This window comes from Colletotrichum godetiae, assembly GCF_030913485.1.
Source record: "Colletotrichum godetiae strain CBS 193.32 chromosome Unknown BDP55scaffold_40, whole genome shotgun sequence".
Lineage (NCBI taxonomy): Eukaryota > Fungi > Ascomycota > Sordariomycetes > Glomerellales > Glomerellaceae > Colletotrichum > Colletotrichum godetiae.
In genome coordinates, this window is record NW_026851288.1 from 156720 (window position 1) to 175528 (window position 18809).

At 54.2% G+C, this 18809-nt stretch overlaps 6 protein-coding genes across 6 annotated transcripts; 2 read left to right on the top strand and 4 right to left on the bottom strand.

Moving 5' to 3' along the window:
* Positions 1–1259: 1259 nt before the first annotated feature.
* Positions 1260–2414, bottom strand: BDP55DRAFT_616417 (uncharacterized protein). Its single transcript, XM_060571268.1, has 2 exons — positions 2158–2414; positions 1260–2028 (listed from the first exon to the last, which is right to left on the bottom strand). The coding sequence occupies exons 1-2, from the start codon at positions 2303–2305 to the stop codon at positions 1439–1441; spliced, it is 738 nt and encodes a 245-aa protein (XP_060426173.1). The 5' UTR covers positions 2306–2414; the 3' UTR covers positions 1260–1438.
* A 305-nt stretch (positions 2415–2719) lies between these two features.
* On the bottom strand, positions 2720–3875 carry BDP55DRAFT_635138 (thioesterase-like superfamily-domain-containing protein; the record flags this gene model as incomplete). The annotated part of the gene is made up of 4 exons (XM_060572745.1): positions 2720–3034; positions 3166–3341; position 3386; positions 3528–3875. The coding sequence occupies 4 exons, from the start codon at positions 3873–3875 to the stop codon at positions 2720–2722; spliced, it is 840 nt and encodes a 279-aa protein (XP_060426174.1).
* Positions 3876–6049: 2174 nt separating this feature from the next.
* Positions 6050–6768, bottom strand: BDP55DRAFT_673810 (uncharacterized protein; the record flags this gene model as incomplete). The annotated part of the gene is made up of 1 exon (XM_060575624.1): positions 6050–6768. A coding segment is annotated over exon 1 (236 nt), but the record flags the coding sequence as incomplete, so codon positions are not given.
* A 2729-nt stretch (positions 6769–9497) lies between these two features.
* Positions 9498–10601, top strand: BDP55DRAFT_731628 (uncharacterized protein; the record flags this gene model as incomplete). Its single annotated transcript, XM_060579834.1, has 5 exons — positions 9498–9566; positions 9626–9689; positions 9740–9991; positions 10054–10331; positions 10383–10601. The coding sequence occupies 5 exons, from the start codon at positions 9498–9500 to the stop codon at positions 10599–10601; spliced, it is 882 nt and encodes a 293-aa protein (XP_060426176.1).
* Positions 10602–12531: 1930 nt separating this feature from the next.
* BDP55DRAFT_273187 (uncharacterized protein) lies at positions 12532–13408 on the bottom strand. Its single transcript, XM_060566431.1, has one exon. It carries the CDS (start codon positions 13270–13272, stop codon positions 12616–12618), a length of 657 nt encoding a protein of 218 aa, XP_060426177.1. The 5' UTR covers positions 13273–13408; the 3' UTR covers positions 12532–12615.
* Positions 13409–15325: 1917 nt separating this feature from the next.
* Positions 15326–17282, top strand: BDP55DRAFT_673824 (uncharacterized protein). Its single transcript, XM_060575625.1, has one exon. The coding sequence runs from the start codon at positions 15533–15535 to the stop codon at positions 17114–17116; it is 1584 nt and encodes a 527-aa protein (XP_060426178.1). The 5' UTR covers positions 15326–15532; the 3' UTR covers positions 17117–17282.
* The last annotated feature ends 1527 nt before the right edge of the window (positions 17283–18809 follow it).

Sequence of the window (18809 nt, forward strand, 5' to 3'; positions counted from 1 at the left end):
AGCGGACCAAAGACCGGCATCGACACGATACGTCGTAGGGTCAGACTCGGGCCACGGACATCGTTTTTCTGGTGCGTATATGGGATTGGACAGTACGTAGGTCCTCGCTTGGTGTACCTGCGTTGGTACTGTGTGCCCGAGACGGTTTGACACAGTATCGGTAGTCCGTCTTTTGATAGAGAAGATGTGGAAACCCGGTGCTGAAAACCGAAGATTGCATTCCCATATCTTTATTCGCAGCTCGGCGGGAAGCAAGCCGAATTGATGGAAGGTTGTAGCCATCGTTGATTTGTGGTTGATTCGGATCTTGGCGGTTGATTTTTTGAGTCTCGACTCTCTGGTGTTATATTCTTCTCAGTATACGGTCTAAGAGACAAAACAGGGTGAGGGATGGTTTTGTGATGTAAGTTGTAGGTGCTGGAGAAGGGCTTGCACAAAAGCTTGACAGCTGTGCTAGCCACGACGCCACATATATCATGTACCTTTTGGCTTCATGACCTTTATAAGTCAGTCATTCATCGCTCTCTAGGCCAAATGGCTGAACCATAGGATTTATGAACTTTATTCCAAGAGCAGACTGTCTAAGTACCTTGTTATCGAGTAAATCCAAAGTTGCAATACGTGTAAGTCACAAAGAAGACAATGCTTTGGAACACTTCCCCTCGTCTTGAATACTAAAACCAAAGTATTCGAATTTGTTGAAGTGCGGCAGAGCTTATTGTAGGTTCTGTTACATCTTTGCTCGAGCTGTGAGTTGATCATGATTTAAGGCCTAGCAAACACCAGTGATCAAGGCACAGGTCTTTCCAAGCAGCCATACATCGTACTTCGAGGTTCGTGCGCCTGGCACCTCGCATCCGGACCTGATTGGCGAACTCCTTGCCATCAGCTGGCGTGAAACTCTTCCCCGAGAGACATGGATGCACCAGGACTTGTTCCGGGCCGGTTTGCCGCACACTACGGATAACAATTCTGAGAAAGCATGCTGCGGTAATTCGCTTGCGAAGCTATGGTGGGATTGTCGCGTCGGTAGGAACCGTATCATCCGTGGTTCTTGCCTTTAACCGTAGAACTAATACTCTTTGCTCTTCAAACTTGGAATCCCAGTTCCATCACTTCTGAATCTCAATATAACACATTGAGTAAGTCTGACGAGAATGACTCCGGAGTATTCATGCAGATCAAGTAGGTGTCAGTTGTCACCTGGTTTTTAAAAAGTACTGGAACACGTATCCAGACATCTCAACCTCTCAAGATGGGACTGACATGAGCAGAAGCAGAATAACTCAGCGGATTCGAATGTGCAATTCCTAGGGAATCTTCTCCAGCCGTAATGCTGCCCTTTCTACCCAACCGTGGCCTTCTAGAAACCCGCCCAGTGGAGCGACAATTCAGAACGCGTCAAGCTCATCGCACTATTCCAGAAAAAACCACATCATCACTGACTCTCGAGCACATCCCAAACAACCTCCTCATGAACAACATGCGTCCCAACACTCAACGCCGCACCCGTCATCAACAACACCTCACAAGGCAAAGCCCGATCCCCAATCCTCACCGTCCGCCTCCATCCTTCCCCCTCCCTCCACTCCCACCTCTCCGCAGCAACCTCCTCCCCGACCCTCGAAATCCCCTGACAGAACCGCCCCAGCCAAACAACCATACCCCGCGCCCTGATCGACTCATCCTCGAACTTGAGCACAACACACTCAACACCCTTCTGAACCTCGCCCTCGGCGGCGGCACCAACGAGCGGAACCGCAACGGGCTCAACGTCCTTCCAGAGCTCCTCGTAGTCCGTCTCCCGGCCGTTGGCAGGGTTCACCATCCGGCCCTTTTCGAGCGTAAGCCCGTCGGGCTGCTCGTACATGTCGCCCTCGTCGGCGGCGTTCTCAGGCTCCGTCGTGCGCGAGTCGATCCAGTGCTCCCAGCGGGAATGGCGCACCTCGACGCCCTGGTCATCGGTGCGGGTGGACGATGACGAGGTTCCCGCGATACCCCATTCCAGGCGCTCGACGCCGTGCGTATCTTGTTGCGGATGTCAGCCTTGAAGTGTCAAGTAGTTGTGGTGGCTTCGGGGGTCCTAAGGTAGTTTGGACTTGTGTGCCACTGCACTGGGTGTGGTGATGGGATCTAGATGTTGACGTGGGAATTTACCTTGCACGCCATCCACGGTTGGCGTTTGCTTCAGGATGCGGAGGTCTACGAAACGGCGCTGCGGGGATGTGAGCACCACGGTCGACGTCGGCTCGCTCGCCTCATCGGGGATCCAGCGGATATGCTCGCGGAATGAGATGCTACCCATTGTGGTGAATAGAAAATTTGGAAAACTCGGAGATGTGTCTAAGTTGTAAAACTGACGCTGGCTTTCAGCTGAGGTTGCGCAATGTGCAAGGCAAGGCTATATGGTGGTGATGGTGGGGTGAATAAACAAGGTCACACGGGCAAGGTGTCGATTGAATCGTCGATGTCGCGCAGATCTCCACTTTCAGCCGATGAAAAGCCTCACGCCGTCATCGCCCGCCGATCCGGAGCCTCCCCCAGATCTGGGCGCGTCCAACGGCTTTCCAGCGTGTTTAGATACATCGCTTTGGAATCTTTATTCTCAGTGTGAGGTCTATGATCTACGTCTATCTCTCATGTCTCATACTTTTACAACCGTTCCCTCTCACTCACAATCGCGCTTCTTCCACCGGAAAAGCAGTCACGCGCCGGCCCATCACATTGCGCCTTGCGCAGCCTTCTCAAGACGCTCGACAATGCCAACAAGACCCTTTACCTTTTCTTCACAGTCAATCTTGCTCTGCTCCTGCGCCTCGTACGTCTCCCGTAGTCGGTCGACCATGAAAGGCTTCAACGGCGCCCTCTTGGCGGTCTTGTAGTCGTAGACCACAATGTCCTCGAAACAGCGGGCGGCAGGGCGGCGGTGGCCGTCGGAGATGAGGAGTGCTTCGAGCAGGATAAAGTCTGATTCGTATGTCGGCTTGGAGACGAGCTTATGGAGGACCGTCACGTGGTCCGGGTAGGCCATTGGCTTCAATTTGAGGAGGTTTGTCAGTATGGGCGATCCAGGGTGTTTGATCTTTTAACTTTGTCGCTGCAGCGCCAAAAAAGCACAGCGATTTCAGGTTGCTGTTGGTTCACACTGATGGACATGGCACTCACAAACTTGTAGTCCGTCTTGATACTTCTCATGATGAGGCCAATGTCCCGCGGGCTCATGAGCTGGTCCCACTCATCCTTGTGCTCGGGATCCACCGTTGTCGCAAAGTTACGAAGCCAGTTGACCCGCGCCGATTCGGCGTACTTGTTGTAGACGACATTGTTTACGTGACCTACGGCTGTGAGATTGAAAATGACGGTTCATTCGAGAGGCGAGCCATACCCTGTAGCGTGTCAGTTCATCTGCTCCCTTTCTTCGTGGAACCGAGGTCGGGTTCAACTCACCATTGCATCCTAGTTTCCATCGCAATCAGCACCGAACTCATCTCATCTCGGAAAGCCCCATGATATGACCAATAACTCACCTGGTCTCCCCAAGTCACTGTATGCCTGTCAAGGCCCCTCCATCCGGGACCCGTGAGGAACCCTTCCCGTCCAGCGAACAACTCCAACCACTGCCCGTCAACGGCCTTCCGCAGAGCCGTCAGCTCCTCCTTCTGCTGCCCGCTGAGATCAAGGCCGGCACACCGCTTGATGCGCGCCTGCAGCTCGGAAAGCCACCGTGGGTTCAGCGGCGGCGCAGATGCTGGAGATGAAGTGGCGTCGGCGAACCTCCTTGCTGCGGTGGTCACGAATGATCGTTGGAGGGTGTGAGGCGTAGAGAGGCGGGCCAGGCCGGCGCCGAGGGCGATTGAGTTGCGCATCATTGGCATTACCGCGGGTATCTATTCTTTCGTAACGCAGAATGAAGAGAAAAGAAAAGAAAAGGAAATGCTAATGAAGCACGAAGTAAAGATTTTAATTCCAGGGCCGGCGAAAGGTGGATGACGGGATAGTGAGGAAATTCGGCTTCCGTCGGCTACGCGTTACCAGTTGGTGCAGAGCACAGTAAGAGAAGGCAATCTGAGTGCTCATCGGGTGGAAGTGGATGTTGGAAGTTGAATTTGGCCTGAAGGCTGACCCTCCCCAGCGGGTTTCTTGTTGCAATCCCCGGGCTACGTTATTGCCGCCCGTTGGTTTGGTCGGTAGTTGTAGGGCGCCCTTTGTGCTGGTAGGGAGCGACAGGACGTGGGGGGTCCCGGCTAGGACTTTCGGTATTTCGAACTCTTCAAGTCATTGGGTACGTTGGGGTAACTTGTTAGGTAAGGAAGGTACTCCGTACGGTCTCGAGTAAGATGGCAAGCAGGTTCTTGCTTGAGGTTGGTGTAGCAGCGCAACTTCCGCGATGAAGTCAGCTTGAACAGTGAACAACGTAAGAGGACTTGCTCTCTAGCATCGTTGCTGTGTCTCTGTACAGCACCCGGGGTCAATCCGGCAGGATCAGATGTTCAGCGGATTGCTCCAACAAACAGCTCGCAGTCTCGCACAGATTTCCAAGAGTAACTCTGCTATACCGAGTCAGGCCTAGCCGTGAAGCTTGTTCCCTCGCGTTTTGGCGGCGAGCTTATGCTTCGTTTTAGAAGAGGAAACCCCATCGTTTTGCAGCCTTCGATTTTTGATCTGCTCACCGGAATTTAGCTCACGACTCACTATCACCTTGATACCGATGCACCCAATCAGCCACAGATCACCTTCCAGGAGTCTGTATCTTGAGTTTTGCTAAGTCAGGCTGGAGTTTCTCTTGGATATGTGGCGGTGCATGCAATGCAACATTGGCGCAACCCCTCTGCGTCTCTTTGAATCGACAATTTTGTTACATTCGCCTTTTATCTAAGGGGTTTTCAATCACCAGCCCCCGTTCTTCGATGAAGATTGTCCTTTGTTGAACCTCGTAGCAGCGATGAAAGCAGCCACCAACAAACCTCGGCTGTATCCGATCCGTGAGACGCGCTGACGGGTTTTGGGGTCGGGAAGAATTATCCAGGTGCATGCCCCTCTCCAGGACCCTGAAAAGAGATGAGGTAAGCAAACCCGCATTACGTAACTTATAAGTGGAACCTACCTGCTTCGCGTGCTTACCTAAGTGCGTCTACCTTAGTGTATGTACAAGGAAGCAGGAACCAACCAAGCTGCCTCCTGCTGCGTCCTGCGCGGCGGGGGGAACCTGGGCGGAAGGCAGCTCCGAGCTGCAACGGGAGCGGTGGTCATAGCTTCCTCTCCTTCCTGCCTTGCTTGCCCCACCTTCCAGATCAGGGAGGACACCAGACCGACCAACGACACTGCAGTTTTGCCAGCGCGCAAACGCAAAAAAAAAAAAGCCCAGTGCGTATTTTTTGGCGGCGCATCCGGTTGACGCGTCTGTCTGGTTTGGAGTCTCTGCGGTGGTCAAGGAAGGGAAGAAGAGCTTTGATATACGTTTGATCTTCTTTTGACTTGCCTCTATTCTTTCTATTCTACGTGTATCCACTCGCTTTCCGTCATGCTTGTTGGTCTGTAGGTGGGTTGCGGAAGGGTAAAGATGTACCCTCGTGGTACACGCGTCAAAAGTCAAAACATTGAAGTCGCAGCCTCGTTCGAGTCTCTGAATCAACTGCGATGCGGTTGAACAGACTGCAGGCTGCAAGGCTCCAATCAAAGAGTCTTTTATCCGGCACTATGCATGTCAAGTATACTATTTACTATCATGTCTTGTGCTTTGAGCGAGTCGCCCTTGACGTGGCAGGTGGGCGCCCATTCAGCGAGGCTACCCGCGAGCCTGACTGCGGATGCTCAGTTCTCGGTCATCAGACCACACGATTGCCAAGATGAATATGATATCGATAGCATCATAGAAATTCTCGAAGAAAGCTTCAATAGGTCCAATGAAATACCGATTACTACCGTTGACGATGTGGTTTGGGGCGCAAGATGCTGGGCGGTGGAAAGGGGCACCACGTGACACACTGGCATTCTCCCTATCTCGTCACCACGATTCGTAGGTCGCGAGGTTGCCAGCTTCTTTGCCAGACAGGTCTCTTGCCTGGCCTGAATCTTATTTGAGTCATTCTATAAACCAGGCTTGACAACTGTTCACAAGTTCCAAACAGTTTCAGACAAGTTGACGATGTGTTGGTCGTGCCAGTTTGTGAGGCGGTGACGGACGGACGGACGGACACACGTGTTCTGCTCCTCCACCTTGGGCAGACATGCGTCAATCTGGAAGCGCCAGCCCGGAGAAGAACAACTTCGATGCAAATGGGAAAGAAAATTGGTCAATGGGCGAGAGTTGAGGTCTCAGCAGTTTACAACGGGAATTTCATCATCATTTACGGGCGTGCAGCGATGATATTCCGCCTTTGGATGGAAGCGCTGGTGAAATGTGAATAGCTTCCATCGCGTCTCTTGCACCGGTATGTAGTATTGGCGCTGGCGGCACGGTGCCAGCCTCAAATGACCCAAAAACTTCTGGATCAACGAGGTCAGTCACTGCGATACCAAAGACGACGTGACCGATGAGTTTAGACAACGTGGCGGACATAGGCAAGCGGATGAGGCGATGCATCCTATTTCACCGGTCGCGTGGCCCCATCGCGATGGTACGAAACGACATACTCGGTGTAAGTCAAATCGGCCCAGGGAAATGATAGAAATTCAACAAAAATGTCGTCGAGCAGATCGTCGACCTAGATGATGGAATCCCGCGTTTCTTTGATAATTTCTATGGTGCTGATGATGATTGTGACGATGGTGGTGCAACATGTGCGGATAGCTTCAATTTGGACGAAGCGCGACCGAATCACAACAGACGAGGTTAGGGACTGGGACCATGTGCGCGATATCTGGGCCGCAACACGCGATAAACCGAGTAAAAAGTGCATCGGACGATGAAGAAAATTTCAAACAACATAATGATAGGATCAGTGCGAGATGGAACCGAGAATCAGAGGCAAGATGGCGGATGCGACGGACGGCATTGGCGGTCGGAGGTGAAGACGAAGATGGGCGATGATGCCAAAACCGGGCATCTCGGCGGGGGAAAGGTATGAGGTTGCGAGGGAAATTGGGGCCGGGTCGGAGAACGGTGGATCGGCGGATGCGAGACTCAAAAACGTGGCAACGGCGTGCAATGAGTCATTTTTCGTAATGGAGGGTGAGTAAACGGGAAGAAGAGGGAATCAAGAGGGACGAGAAAGAGGAGAAGGACGAGGAGAGAAGAGGGTGGTTGAGGTGGGCGATGAGAATGAGTTTGGTGGGAGATGGGAGACCCGCGAACGTGTGCGGCATCAGAGACTGAGCATTCGGGACGGGGAGGGGAAGGAACCACCTCACGGTCCACGGGGACCTGCCGGGGGCAACAGGAGCATCACGGCGAGGAATTATTTGACCAATCAGAAAAAAGGAAAGGAGAAAATAAAAAGACGACGGATGGGAATATGGAGGATAAGAAAAGGTACAAGGGCGATGTATCTTTTTGTTTGCCTCCCCGTCCCGTCTGGTGCTTTATGAATTCTGAGGCAATTGAGCGTGGCAGAAAACATGGCAGTTTGGATGGGAAAGAACGGGCGGGATGGGCGATGGGCTCAAGGCAGGAGTGCAGCGGTGCATGGCAGGTGCAGGTGCCAGGAGGGTGGAAGAGGGAGGGAAAGAACCATGCACCCACCTCCTTCCTGGGAGTCTGGGAGGGCTGATCTTGAACTGACGGGAGGAAGGCGTAGAGAAGGTGGATGAGTTCGCGCCTTCCGCTGTCCGCCATCCAGGGCATCCGCCTCAGTTTGGTGAGCTCAGGAACTTTGGGGGGACCGTAAGGTAAGGTAGGTAGGTACTGTGGCTATGGCTCTGCCCTCATCTCACTCTGTCGTTCTCGTGAGTCTCATCTCACAGACTCACACACCCCAAACTCACTAGGAACGGCAGTAGAAAAACACCAGAGCACTACCCCGGCTCTCTTAGGGCAGATGACTGGAGCACCCATTGAGGGGTGTAGCGTGGCGACTGGCGAGAGGGGATGTGCTGGAACTATTTACCACCACTGCACTCACTCTGGACACTCAATTCAGTGCCTTCCATCAACCCTGGGGCGGACAGGGAAGACCAGGGACCCGTCCAGGGTGTGACAGCGGAGACAACAGAAGCCTCAGAAGCTTCATGCACAGTTAGCCTGGGGCTGGGGGCCGGGGGAGCTCGAGTGCTTCCGGCGACGGAGGAACTGGGCTGATCTGAGCTGAGCTTCAGTTGAAATGAGGAGTGAGGGGCGCCGCCTGGCCGCCGTCCGCGTCTTCCACCAGCTCAAAGGTCAGCCCGTTCGACTCAACTACCCGTTACCGTTTGTTTATCAGAACAATCAGTGATGCTGCTTGTCGAGTTGAATACCAAAACAGATACTGCAGAGAAGAAAGAACCATATCAAGGGGGTAAGAAAGAGGCCGTGGACCGAGGTGGGCGAGGCCGTGCTGGAATCTGTCACCGGCCGAGGATTTCTTAGAACACCCACCATCGCGCCGGCTGTAGTCCTGGACACGTCCAAAATAGACACGCACGTCTCTTCCGCTCCCGCGCTAATCGGCGATTTAAGTCGAAGAAGATACGCCGCCGACGGATGAGGATAATGAGGTTGAGCCGGGAGAGAAGCGGGAAGAGACTGGGGATACAATGAGACGTGGAAGGCAAGACAAACGGACGTCAAAGGGCATCACTTCAAAGCTATGGGCTCCGTGGCATTCTGTCGACTGCCTGGACAGTAGAGCTGCCATACGCCGCTCGTAGTTATGGAGTAAAAGTGCTATATCGACTTGTTCAGACTCTGCCAGATCCAACGGGAGACATCTTATAAGTTTATTCTAAGCAACCGTAGCCACTTGATGGTCTCGTTGGGGTATGAACCGAGTGAGAGAGTGAGATGCGAGGAGAAGAAAAAAGAGAAGGAGAGAAAGAGGGTGCTTTCTTTGAGAGGGGGGGGGGGACTCGGGGGTGAATGAGACGCGAAGTGAGAGTCTGAAAGTTGAGAGGGGGAAGGCCCAAGGCCCCCCCCCCCCCAGTCCGCGTGATTTAGCGACCGTCCCCCCCAAAATGGACGGGGGATTTGGAGGGCCCAAAAGGCACCCGCACCAAAAAGATGGACTGGACGGGAGGAGGAGAAGAAAAAAAAAAGAAGGCACCTCAAGGCTCACCCTCAAATCCAACGCCCGCGCCCGCGCCCTCGTCCCCAAAAGTTACTGATTGCGCACCGCGCCCAACGGCCCCCGCCCATTTATAAAAACAAGCCCCATCCCCCTCCACGCACGCGCTCCTCTCCACCCTCTCGTTCCGGATCTCTTCACCTCTCGTCTCTCTCAACCACGACGCGTCGATTCTAATTTTCGCAACTTCTCAAAGTACACTCGTCTCCAAATCGACTTCAATCCCTTCTTCGATTGAATCCTGCTTCATAGCAAACCTTCACGCTTAACGCATCCACACAACCCCCCAAAACATTCACAATGCCTCCCAAGAAGACCGAGGGCGCCGCTGCTGCCCCCAGCAAGAAGTCCACCCACGCCAGCTACCAGGTTTGTACCTCAACTGGTCCGGCTTTTTGCATGATGCGTTGGTTGCTAACTCTCCATAGGACATGATCACTGATGCCATCGTCGCTGTACGTTTTACCGCTCCTCCATCTCCGGCGCAAATGGGTACGCGATCGGAGGACCCACGGGTCGGGTCAGCTGCCTTTCGCACCTAGTTCCCGTGACCTTCGATCGCGCTACCACCCGTCACCGCCACGATGATGGACCACCCACTCCCAAGTTCCTCTTAACTGACTCACCACCCCTCCTACAGCTCAAGGACCGTAACGGATCTTCTCGCCAGTCCCTGAAGAAGTACGTCAAGGCCAACAACCAGATCAACACCGTTAGCGACAACATGTTCGACTCCCTCTTCAACAAGGCCCTCCGCGCCGGTGTCGAGAAGGGTGTCTTTGAGCAGCCCAAGGGTGCGTAACTGCCTGTCTATCTCTCTGTCTACCATCTTCAATTAATACTGACATTCACCAAGGTCCCTCCGGTGGTACCAAGCTCGCCAAGAAGGCGCCTAAGCCCGCCGAGAAGAAGGCCCCCGCGAAGAAGGAGGCCAAGGAGCCTAAGGAGAAGAAGGTCGCCGCAAAGAAGGAGACCAAGGAGCCCAAGGAGAAGAAGGCTGCCGCTCCCAAGAAGGCCGCCGCCAAGAAGGAGACCAAGGAGGCAAAGGAGCCCAAGGAGAAGAAGGCCGCTGCCCCCAAGAAGGCTGCGGCTGAGAAGAAGGAGAAGAAGCCCGCCGCCAAGAAGGCTGCCGCCGTATGTTGTCTACCTAGTTATATCATCTGTCCACTGCTAACATATCTACAGGCCAAGGAGGAGAAGCCCGCCGTCCTCAGCAAGACCAAGACTGGTCGCGTCACCAAGACTGAGAAGAAGGCAGCACCCGCCAAGAAGGAGGCAAAGGAGCCCAAGGAGAAGAAGGCCGCTGCTCCCAAGAAGGCTGCCGCCCCGAAGAAGGCAGCGCCTAAGAAGGCCGCCGCCGACAAGAAGGAGGCCAAGGCTGAGGCCCCCGCTGCCACAGCATAAAGGGTCACCTCCTTACGTCCCCCACCTTGAACGACGTTGCAGTGTCGACTAAATCTGCTCGGCTCTATGCACAACTGTTTTTGTGTCACGAAATCTTGTCGAAAGGCGTTTACGGGAGTTGTTATTTTAACTAACTGGGAAAGGGCAATGGGCCGGGAAGCGTTGGAGGGAAACCAACCTGGGGGGGAAAACGCAACTGCGTTGTCTTGTGACTTGTTTTTGTCTTGCTGGTCTTTTTTACTATATGTTGCGGCTACTTTTGATCGAGCGCGACGCGTGGTTCGGGGGCTTCATGTTGTCTTTGTTTTTTCGAGAGAAGATTCCCGCGTGCTTGGCGGGTTGCCTCTTGGGTTTCCCGCTTTGCCAGCACGAGACGGATCCCCCTTCCAACTACTGTAACTATAGCTCGCGCGATATACCAACGATGGGAGCCTTTCACTGTTCATACGATTTCTCCTGATTTTTGTGATGCTCGAAACGTGACCCCATCGCGCCAAATTTTACGATTTGACGATTTGTACAGCCCACGGCGGGACCGACTGAGGAAGCCTGGTCAGGGGCATGGCAAACGCGGCGTCCCGCTTGCAATTACCGGGTGGCTCTGAAGGAAATGATATTACATGATGCGAATTGTTTCCCGTCTTGTTTGATGCTCGCCTGGAACTTGGCTAGCTTCTAGGCACCGAGATTCACATCTCTCAACGAGGTGCGAGCCTAGAAAAGGGACAACTTGAGAAGAAGAAGAAGAAGAAGAAGAAGAAGACCGTAGACTGAGCAGGGCCCTGGAGTTTCGGAGTGGAGCCGACGCGGTTCATACTTCCCAGGGTCGTTTTTTTCTTGTTTACGTTTTTGGACATGCATTTTTCCCAAGCTCCCTACCTGCGCTTCCAATTCTCCTTGTTCTCCCCTGGTCAGTATTCGTCGATCTAACCGCCGGACGGATCACCGCGACTGCGCCGCCCGAGACGAAAGGACCCGGAAAGAGATAAGGCTGTGAGGGAGAAGGCTGCCTTGGGAAGTTGGACTCAGAGGGGAGAGAGGCCTGAGAGTTGCGTGGCGTCGGTGCCGTTGGCCGGCGTGTCGGAGAGGTAGGTAATCTGTGTCACGTGCCCTTCTCTTTCGGAGCGCGATGGCAGGGAGGAAGAGTATCTTTTGTCATTTCTGGGTGGCTGTTTTCTTGAATACAGAATGATCTGTGGTTGGTTTTATATGTTGAGTCTGTTGAGGGTAGGTAGACGTGGCATTGTGGTTCTTAGAATGTCCTCCAGCGGAAAGCCATGGTGGGTTTGTTAGTGGTCTGTCTGACTATGGGACCGGACGTGTCTTGGTCTGAGACGAGACGCGCCCGTCGCTGGTGATCGTTTTGCAGCCTGGCATATCATAGTCCCGCTATCTTCTCTATCAACGGTATTGCAACAAGGTCCGTTACGTGTTCGCTGTCTGCGATAGTCAAGTGCGAAGATGTGAAAATGTGATGAGGTATGGGCGAATATGGCCCTTTGGAAGCGTGATGATTCGGCGCCACGTCTTCCCCTCAAGTAGATTACTCTTGGTTTGAGCCGTGAGTAAGGAATTGTTTGACCAGCCGTTCAGATTGGGGACGGTCTACGTGCTCATGTTACGTAGGCGTGTGTCGTTCAGTACCGGTATTATCTTGGATTTTGAGTTGGGGAGGATTGTTGCGCCGGCGTGCGGTATCCTGGGAACCCTTCGCCCCGGGGGGTGGACGGACTGGACGGGTTGACACGTGCGCTGAGGAGGGATGGCGCCACGCTCTCTGCTGGTTGCTGATCCTGGTTGGTGGTGGTGCTCACTAAGGATGCTGTGTAGGCGAAGACGACTAGCATCGGCGTTGGTTACACGGTTTGGTATCGCTCTTCTTTGCAGATAGCTGATTTTGTGGTCATATCATTGACGGCCAGCGACTTGTAGAATCAGGCGTATGGTACTGCTGCGGCAGTTCGGTCTGGGGATAGATAGATAGGTAAGTCCCGGGCATGTTGGATGGAGATGTTCACATGGGCAACTGAGGAGGCTGCCCTCGAGTGTGTTTGACAGCGTCGTTCTCAGTGTCTACATAGCAGGATGAACAAGAGTTGATGGAGGAGTCTGAGAGGCGGCGGTGCGGGGGAACGTCTCGGGGGAAGAGAGGAGGAGGAGTGTCACGGGCAGGTGTAACGGCGTCAAATGTCGAGCTCGGAGCTTCTTCAGAGAATGGCAACCTGTTGAGAGGGAGGTGGAGGACTTGGCCGCGGCTCTTCCGTCGGCCCCTCTCTCCGTGTACATCTCTGTCTCTGAGAGGTGTCTCTTGTTCCTCTGTCTGGTGGGTAGACTGTACGTTGTCACGTTGATGCTGGTCCGGTGTTGGCGCAGGTACGGATACATACTGCGTACTGCTGCAGAGCCATGTATGTATTGGAGTCGTCGCTCGGCATGAGGTCCGGGCTGCTGTCAGCGCGTGGGCAAGTGGTGCAGAGCGGTGCAGTGCGGTGCAGTGCGGTGCGGTGCAAGTTGCAGGCGTGGACGGTGACAAGAAGTGACGTGGATAGCTAGCCCCGAGCTTGCTTTCCCATTGGTGTTCCTGAAACAAACCTTGATGTTTTGGGGGATTGGCGGGCGAGGCGTTGGCATCATACCTGAGGTAGCAGAGTGAACATCGTGGAAGTTGCATTGCGGTGAGGTAAGCAAGGAGGGGAGGGGCAGAGACGACGAGACAAGAGACATCCTGGGAACTGCAAGTGTGAGATTCGGACTATCCGCAGAAGCATTTGGTACGGATATAGGCATCTCAGAGAATCTGGGTGCTGGTATTCAGAAGAGTGCGAGTTCATGCTGGCCTTCCCCTCACCTGTATCCATACGTGCCAAACTCCGTACACAGCAACGTAGCGATCCATGTCCCGGGATCCCTGTTGTCAATCCGGAACGGCTTGAGCGACAGGTGCAGGGGGCAACCGTCCAGTTGGGGGCGAAGCCCGGCATGTCGAGGATTGTGAGAGTGTGATCTGAGCGTTAAAGGGTCCTGTAGGTCATACGAATGCCCACACGTAAGGGGACCATGGACGAGGGGTTCTCCAGGAGGGGGTTGATGGTTGTGTTTGCCCTGAAGAGTGAGGCGGCACAATCAGGTCTTTGCAGAGACCGACCCTTGAGACTGACAGAGAAGAATCTGAAGAACGGGGAGTGAGATGCGAACAGAGGATGGCCGAGGCGGTGGAGAGTGAAGAAACACAGGTCACCGTGAGGCATGAGGCACGAGGCATAAGATCACACGTCTGTGAGCTGTGAAATGTGATTGAGTATCCGTATGAGAGAGAGCACTGGTGAACGACTGAGTGAGTGAGTGAGAATGGTCTGGCTCGTGCGCACCTAATCCTCCCGTCCGTTTCGGGGTATGTGGGGGAGAATGTTGCTGAGGCAAGGTACCGGGTACTTACACCATACATGCGACTTGTACTTCGTACGGAGCACTTGGATGATGCTCTTTCCTCGATGGTGCTGACAGGAACGAAGAAGGAGGAGGGACGGGGAAGAAGGTCGCTTCCTCTCTTTCTGCCTGTCTCTCACTTGCGTCAGCCTCACTCACTCCCGTCAGTCTCGACTCTCGAGGCAACACCTCAGGTAACCACCTACCTTGGGACAGTGCTTGCATCTGCAGCTGCCTTGGCTGGAACAGCAAAAGCTGCACATCTGGAACTTGTTCTCCCTCTCACCCTCTATCATTACCTTGGGTACTACCTCAGGCACCTTCAACTGTCATTCTTACGTGACAGAGGTACCTGGCTGAGGTGGAAACAACCGACCGGCCTTACCTGGACTCGGGCGATCTAAACGGGACAACACAACACCAAACGGGCTCCTCTTTTTCATCATCGCCCTACGAATACCTACCAGGTACCGCCCGCCGCCAGGTTCCATCGGCCCCCATTAAAAGTGTCGTCAATCACCACCCAAGGGCCAACACCAGTGACCAACCCACTTCGCCCTTCGAAAACCAGGTACCTAGGCACTCACCTACCTACCTTAGGGACGATAAGCAGATAGCTCCCCCTGGCGCTGGTCTTATCCGCTCCTGCAGTGTATCGAATCGCACCGTACCGTCCCCTCGGACTGACGTCTTGTTTCTGTCCAATCTCATCTCATCATCCACCAACTCCTCCGTTCCCCGACACACGTCCAGTCCAGTTCAAACCCAACTTCTTCTATCCGCCAGCAGCAGCACTGCCACCACTACACACCACTTCTCTCCCCACGCCGTATTGCTGCGTCTGCGGATATTACCCTCGTACTCTAGGTTGTCTACTCTCGTCGTATCTACCAGCACTTATCAGCACATCCTCATCCATAACCGCAGCTCTCTCAACGCAACATCATTCCTCCAGTCGGCGACTTGGTAAGCAACAGAACCTGGACCCCTCGTTTTCCCCATTGGGTTGTCCGTCATCCCGAACCCGAACTCAATCCGCCCTTCCACCGTCCCTTACGACTGATGTACTTGCCAACCGATTCTTCCGGTCGACGAAACTGACGCTCGCCCGCAGTGCCCGTGGCCGTACCCCGTACCCCGTACCCTGTACCAGTACCTTACCAGCACCAATAACCCCTACCCCTCGATCTACCCAGCGATCCATCCGAGACCCTCCGCCTGCCCAGCCTGCCTGTCCTCAGTCGAACCTCAACGAGTTCGAATCGGCCACTGAAGTTTCGTCGTAGCTGTTGCTGTTGTCGTCGTCGTCGTCGTCGTCGTCATCTTTGTCGTCGTAGTTTTCGTCGCACCACCCTACCTCGACAGCTTCCCCTCGGCCATCACGACGACAACGTCCGCGTCTCGTTCTACCGAGACCTGGCCATGGCGGCTGCCTAACTCCTCCCTCGACAGGATTGTACGTTACAAGATAAACCCGCCCATTCCGAGCCTTGCTCGTCGCAAATATGGCCTCCGAACACAACCCCTTTCGAAGGAAGTCTACTTCCACCTCACTCTCCATCTCGACGCCTCAACCTGTCTCTACATCGGCCTTTCTCGAGTCCATTACTTCCGGCATCTCGAGGCAGAATGGCCCTCCGCCTCTCGAGGCTCGGCCAGCCAAGCCAAAGGTCGTGAAGAAGGTTAGGGTTCTTTCGCCGCCACCTTCGTCGCCTTCCTCCCCAGAATCCGTACACAGCAGAGGCTTCGGACGCCAGGACGACAGCAGCGACGAAGATTCCCACGACGAAGACAACCACTTCTCAAAGCGGTTTCCCGAGCTTCCCGGCGGCCTGCCCGAGGCTGCGCCGCTTCGCATTGCCAATGCGAGCAATACACCCGATAATCCCTTTGGCAAGACGCTACAAGATTTGGAAGGCTTGACGGACGGGAAGCCTTCATCTGGCAGTTCGACCAAAGCCATGGACGTCAATGCCTTCAAGATGCTCTTACTCACCGGCCAGGCCGGTGCTGGAACACCAGCCCCGCAGAAACCAGTGTCACAGGGAGACAAGGCGCTTAGTGCATCCTACGCTGCACCAGAGCTGGAAACACCGCGGACGTCACAGGATATCGCGGAACGCGGTGTTGACGATCAACGTTCTCTTCTGGCATCATCTCCTTCCATGAAGAAGAAACCTCCGCCACCTAGCTCAAGGCACGGCAGGAAGATCAGCGTGCAGACTTCAGGTCATCCGCACATATCCTCAGAGACTGCGTCGCCCATCTCCCCGTCTGACGTAAACAAGCCTCTTCCGCCCGCTCCAAGCAGTCACGGCGGGGATGACACGGAAGATGTTTTTGCTCGTGAAGCCGCTGGCAAAGTTCCGGAGCTGGACTCCCCAACACCCAGCTCAACACCCGTCCCGGCTCTCCCGGCGACAGGCAAGAGACCGACACCTACCCCTCCACCACGGCGGGGCCACGCACGGAGCCAGTCCTTAACTGCCAATGCTGGGGCCAACGCTCCGAGTGTGCCAAGTTACGAGGCCGACACGCCGCCTCGCTCTTCGATGGAATCACAGCGGTCCAGGTCAGAGAGCTTCCGAAGCATCAACGCTCCGGCTCCCCCTCCTCCTAGGCGTCCGCATGCATCGCATCGGCAATCATTCCAACTAGGCTCTCCATCTACTGGTTCATTCCACGGCGCCAGCCCAGCACCGTCTGACATTGACACCTCTACATATGTGATGGAGAATACTCCTCCCAAAACTTCTCCGCCACCACCACCACCCGCGCGAAACACTTCCATACGCCGTCCTCCCAGCGTCAGGAGCATTGAGGCTCCCAGTAGGAAGATCAGCGGGGGCAAGGAGAATGCTCCCCCACCACCACCACCGCGCCAGAGGGGCAGTAGTCGCGGAAGCATGGACGGATATGGTATGAGGCGGACTAGCATTGACAGTACTAGGGCCATGGGCAGCAACGTCCCAGAAGAGCCCGCGGCGGAGGATGATACAGCTGATTCAGGCAAGGGTGCTGATATCCTCGCCGACCTGGTCGCTCTGCAACGAGAAGTGGACGCCCTGAGGGCAGCACAAGGCAAATGAGGGCACGGTCAAGGCGCTCTATAGATATGGGAGTTGAAATAGACAACAGCCTCAAACGGACTTACACGCTCTGGAGGGGCGGCTGGATTATCTTAAACGGGGATTGTACATTTACGCACGTACCGAGATGCGATATGAAGTAATGGAATGCTTATGAGTTGACGTCCATGGTTTTCACGGTGCAAAGGGCTGTTCGACCCGTGTTCCAGGTGGCTGGGTCCGCGAGAGTTTGGACACAGTCCTTGAGCTGGCCAGTGGCTCTCGACTTTGAGGCCGAATAATGGCCTGGTAGGCCACAAGGGTATGGCGAATTGAGTTATTGGATATCCGAGAAGTCAAAAACAACACCAAAGCGGATACGAAAACCTAGCGTGAGAGTGACATCCAAGCTAATAGTGATTCTAGAGTCTTGGCCCGCGCCTTGTTTGCCAGAATGGGAGAGCATGCTATTTTCGGTGGCCGTGGCCGGTCCCTAACGCCCCGTCGGCGTCCCGGGAGAAAACTCCGTCGGAGCTTAGGGCGGACTCTGAGCTGCCGTTGAAAGCTGGAGGTATGGAGGCCGGCGGTGGTGGAGACTTTAGAGGTTCGTTTTGGTGATGCTGAACGAGGCTGTCTAATGTGTAAAGGTGGGATGGTATTGGTGGTGTGTCGGGGACTTGGCGCTCTCATGCAGATGTAAGGGATGTGGGATATTGGGGTTCGTGGTGTGGTGTGTACGTGATTTTGCTATTTACATGGGGCTTTTTGTGGTTGCTGTATGCGCTGCCCACGGGACATCATTGGTATAGAGTTTTGGGAAAGAGTGGTGCCCTAGTGGCGCTTGAAAAACCTTGGTTGTCTTGGTTGGTGTTCACTTTGGAGGCCCCCGAGGTAAGTTGATGATGGAAGGTTTTGGATAGCTTTGTTATAGAGGGTAGTACTAGAGCATGAGATGTAAGGTTGGATTAGACTTTCAGCCCGGGGCAGATGGAGTTCTGGCCGAGGAAGTCTGATGGGGCTTTGTCTGGATGTCTTGGTTTACGGGGGGGAGGTGTTGCGTTTGTCAAGGTGAGATGAAGTATTGGATGAGGTGGTATGTTACCTTCTTCAGTCGCCTACTTTGATTGGATCGCGATAGTTGGCATGGCTGTTGTTTTGTGTCGCTTTCGGTATGCTGAAAGGATGTGAAACTTGGCGGTGGAAGTCACATTTCAAGCTACCTACGAAGAAGGCTGTGATGGGATGCCAGACTTTGGGTGGATTACATTGGAGGGCAATGGAGCAGCTCCTCTAAAGGCTTGATCGAGCCGAGGGGTATGTGTTTATTTTGATGTGATTACTATTATTATTAAATCCGAGTTTGTCGAGGGAACTCGAATCTTCTGATCGAGGTGGTAGAGTGTTGGCATGGGTACGTGATTAAGATACGAGGAGAGCATGAAGCATCCGAGCGGTCGGTACGAACCTTGGAAGTGGATGGCAACCACGAGCCTTTGAAGCTTCTTTGGAACTTAGCTCACCAAGGGCCGCGACTCTGCTTTTGTCCATTATTTTCCATGGGGGGTTTTCCCCCCGTCACCTCGCACTCCCAAACTTTGGTGGAGGGAGAGTTTTGATGTCATCGCCGGTCTAGATGGAACGCGCCGTGTGACTAAACACCATCCATTTACCGTTCGGCATGGGTATCCGGTGCGGGATCCGACAGACACTAGGC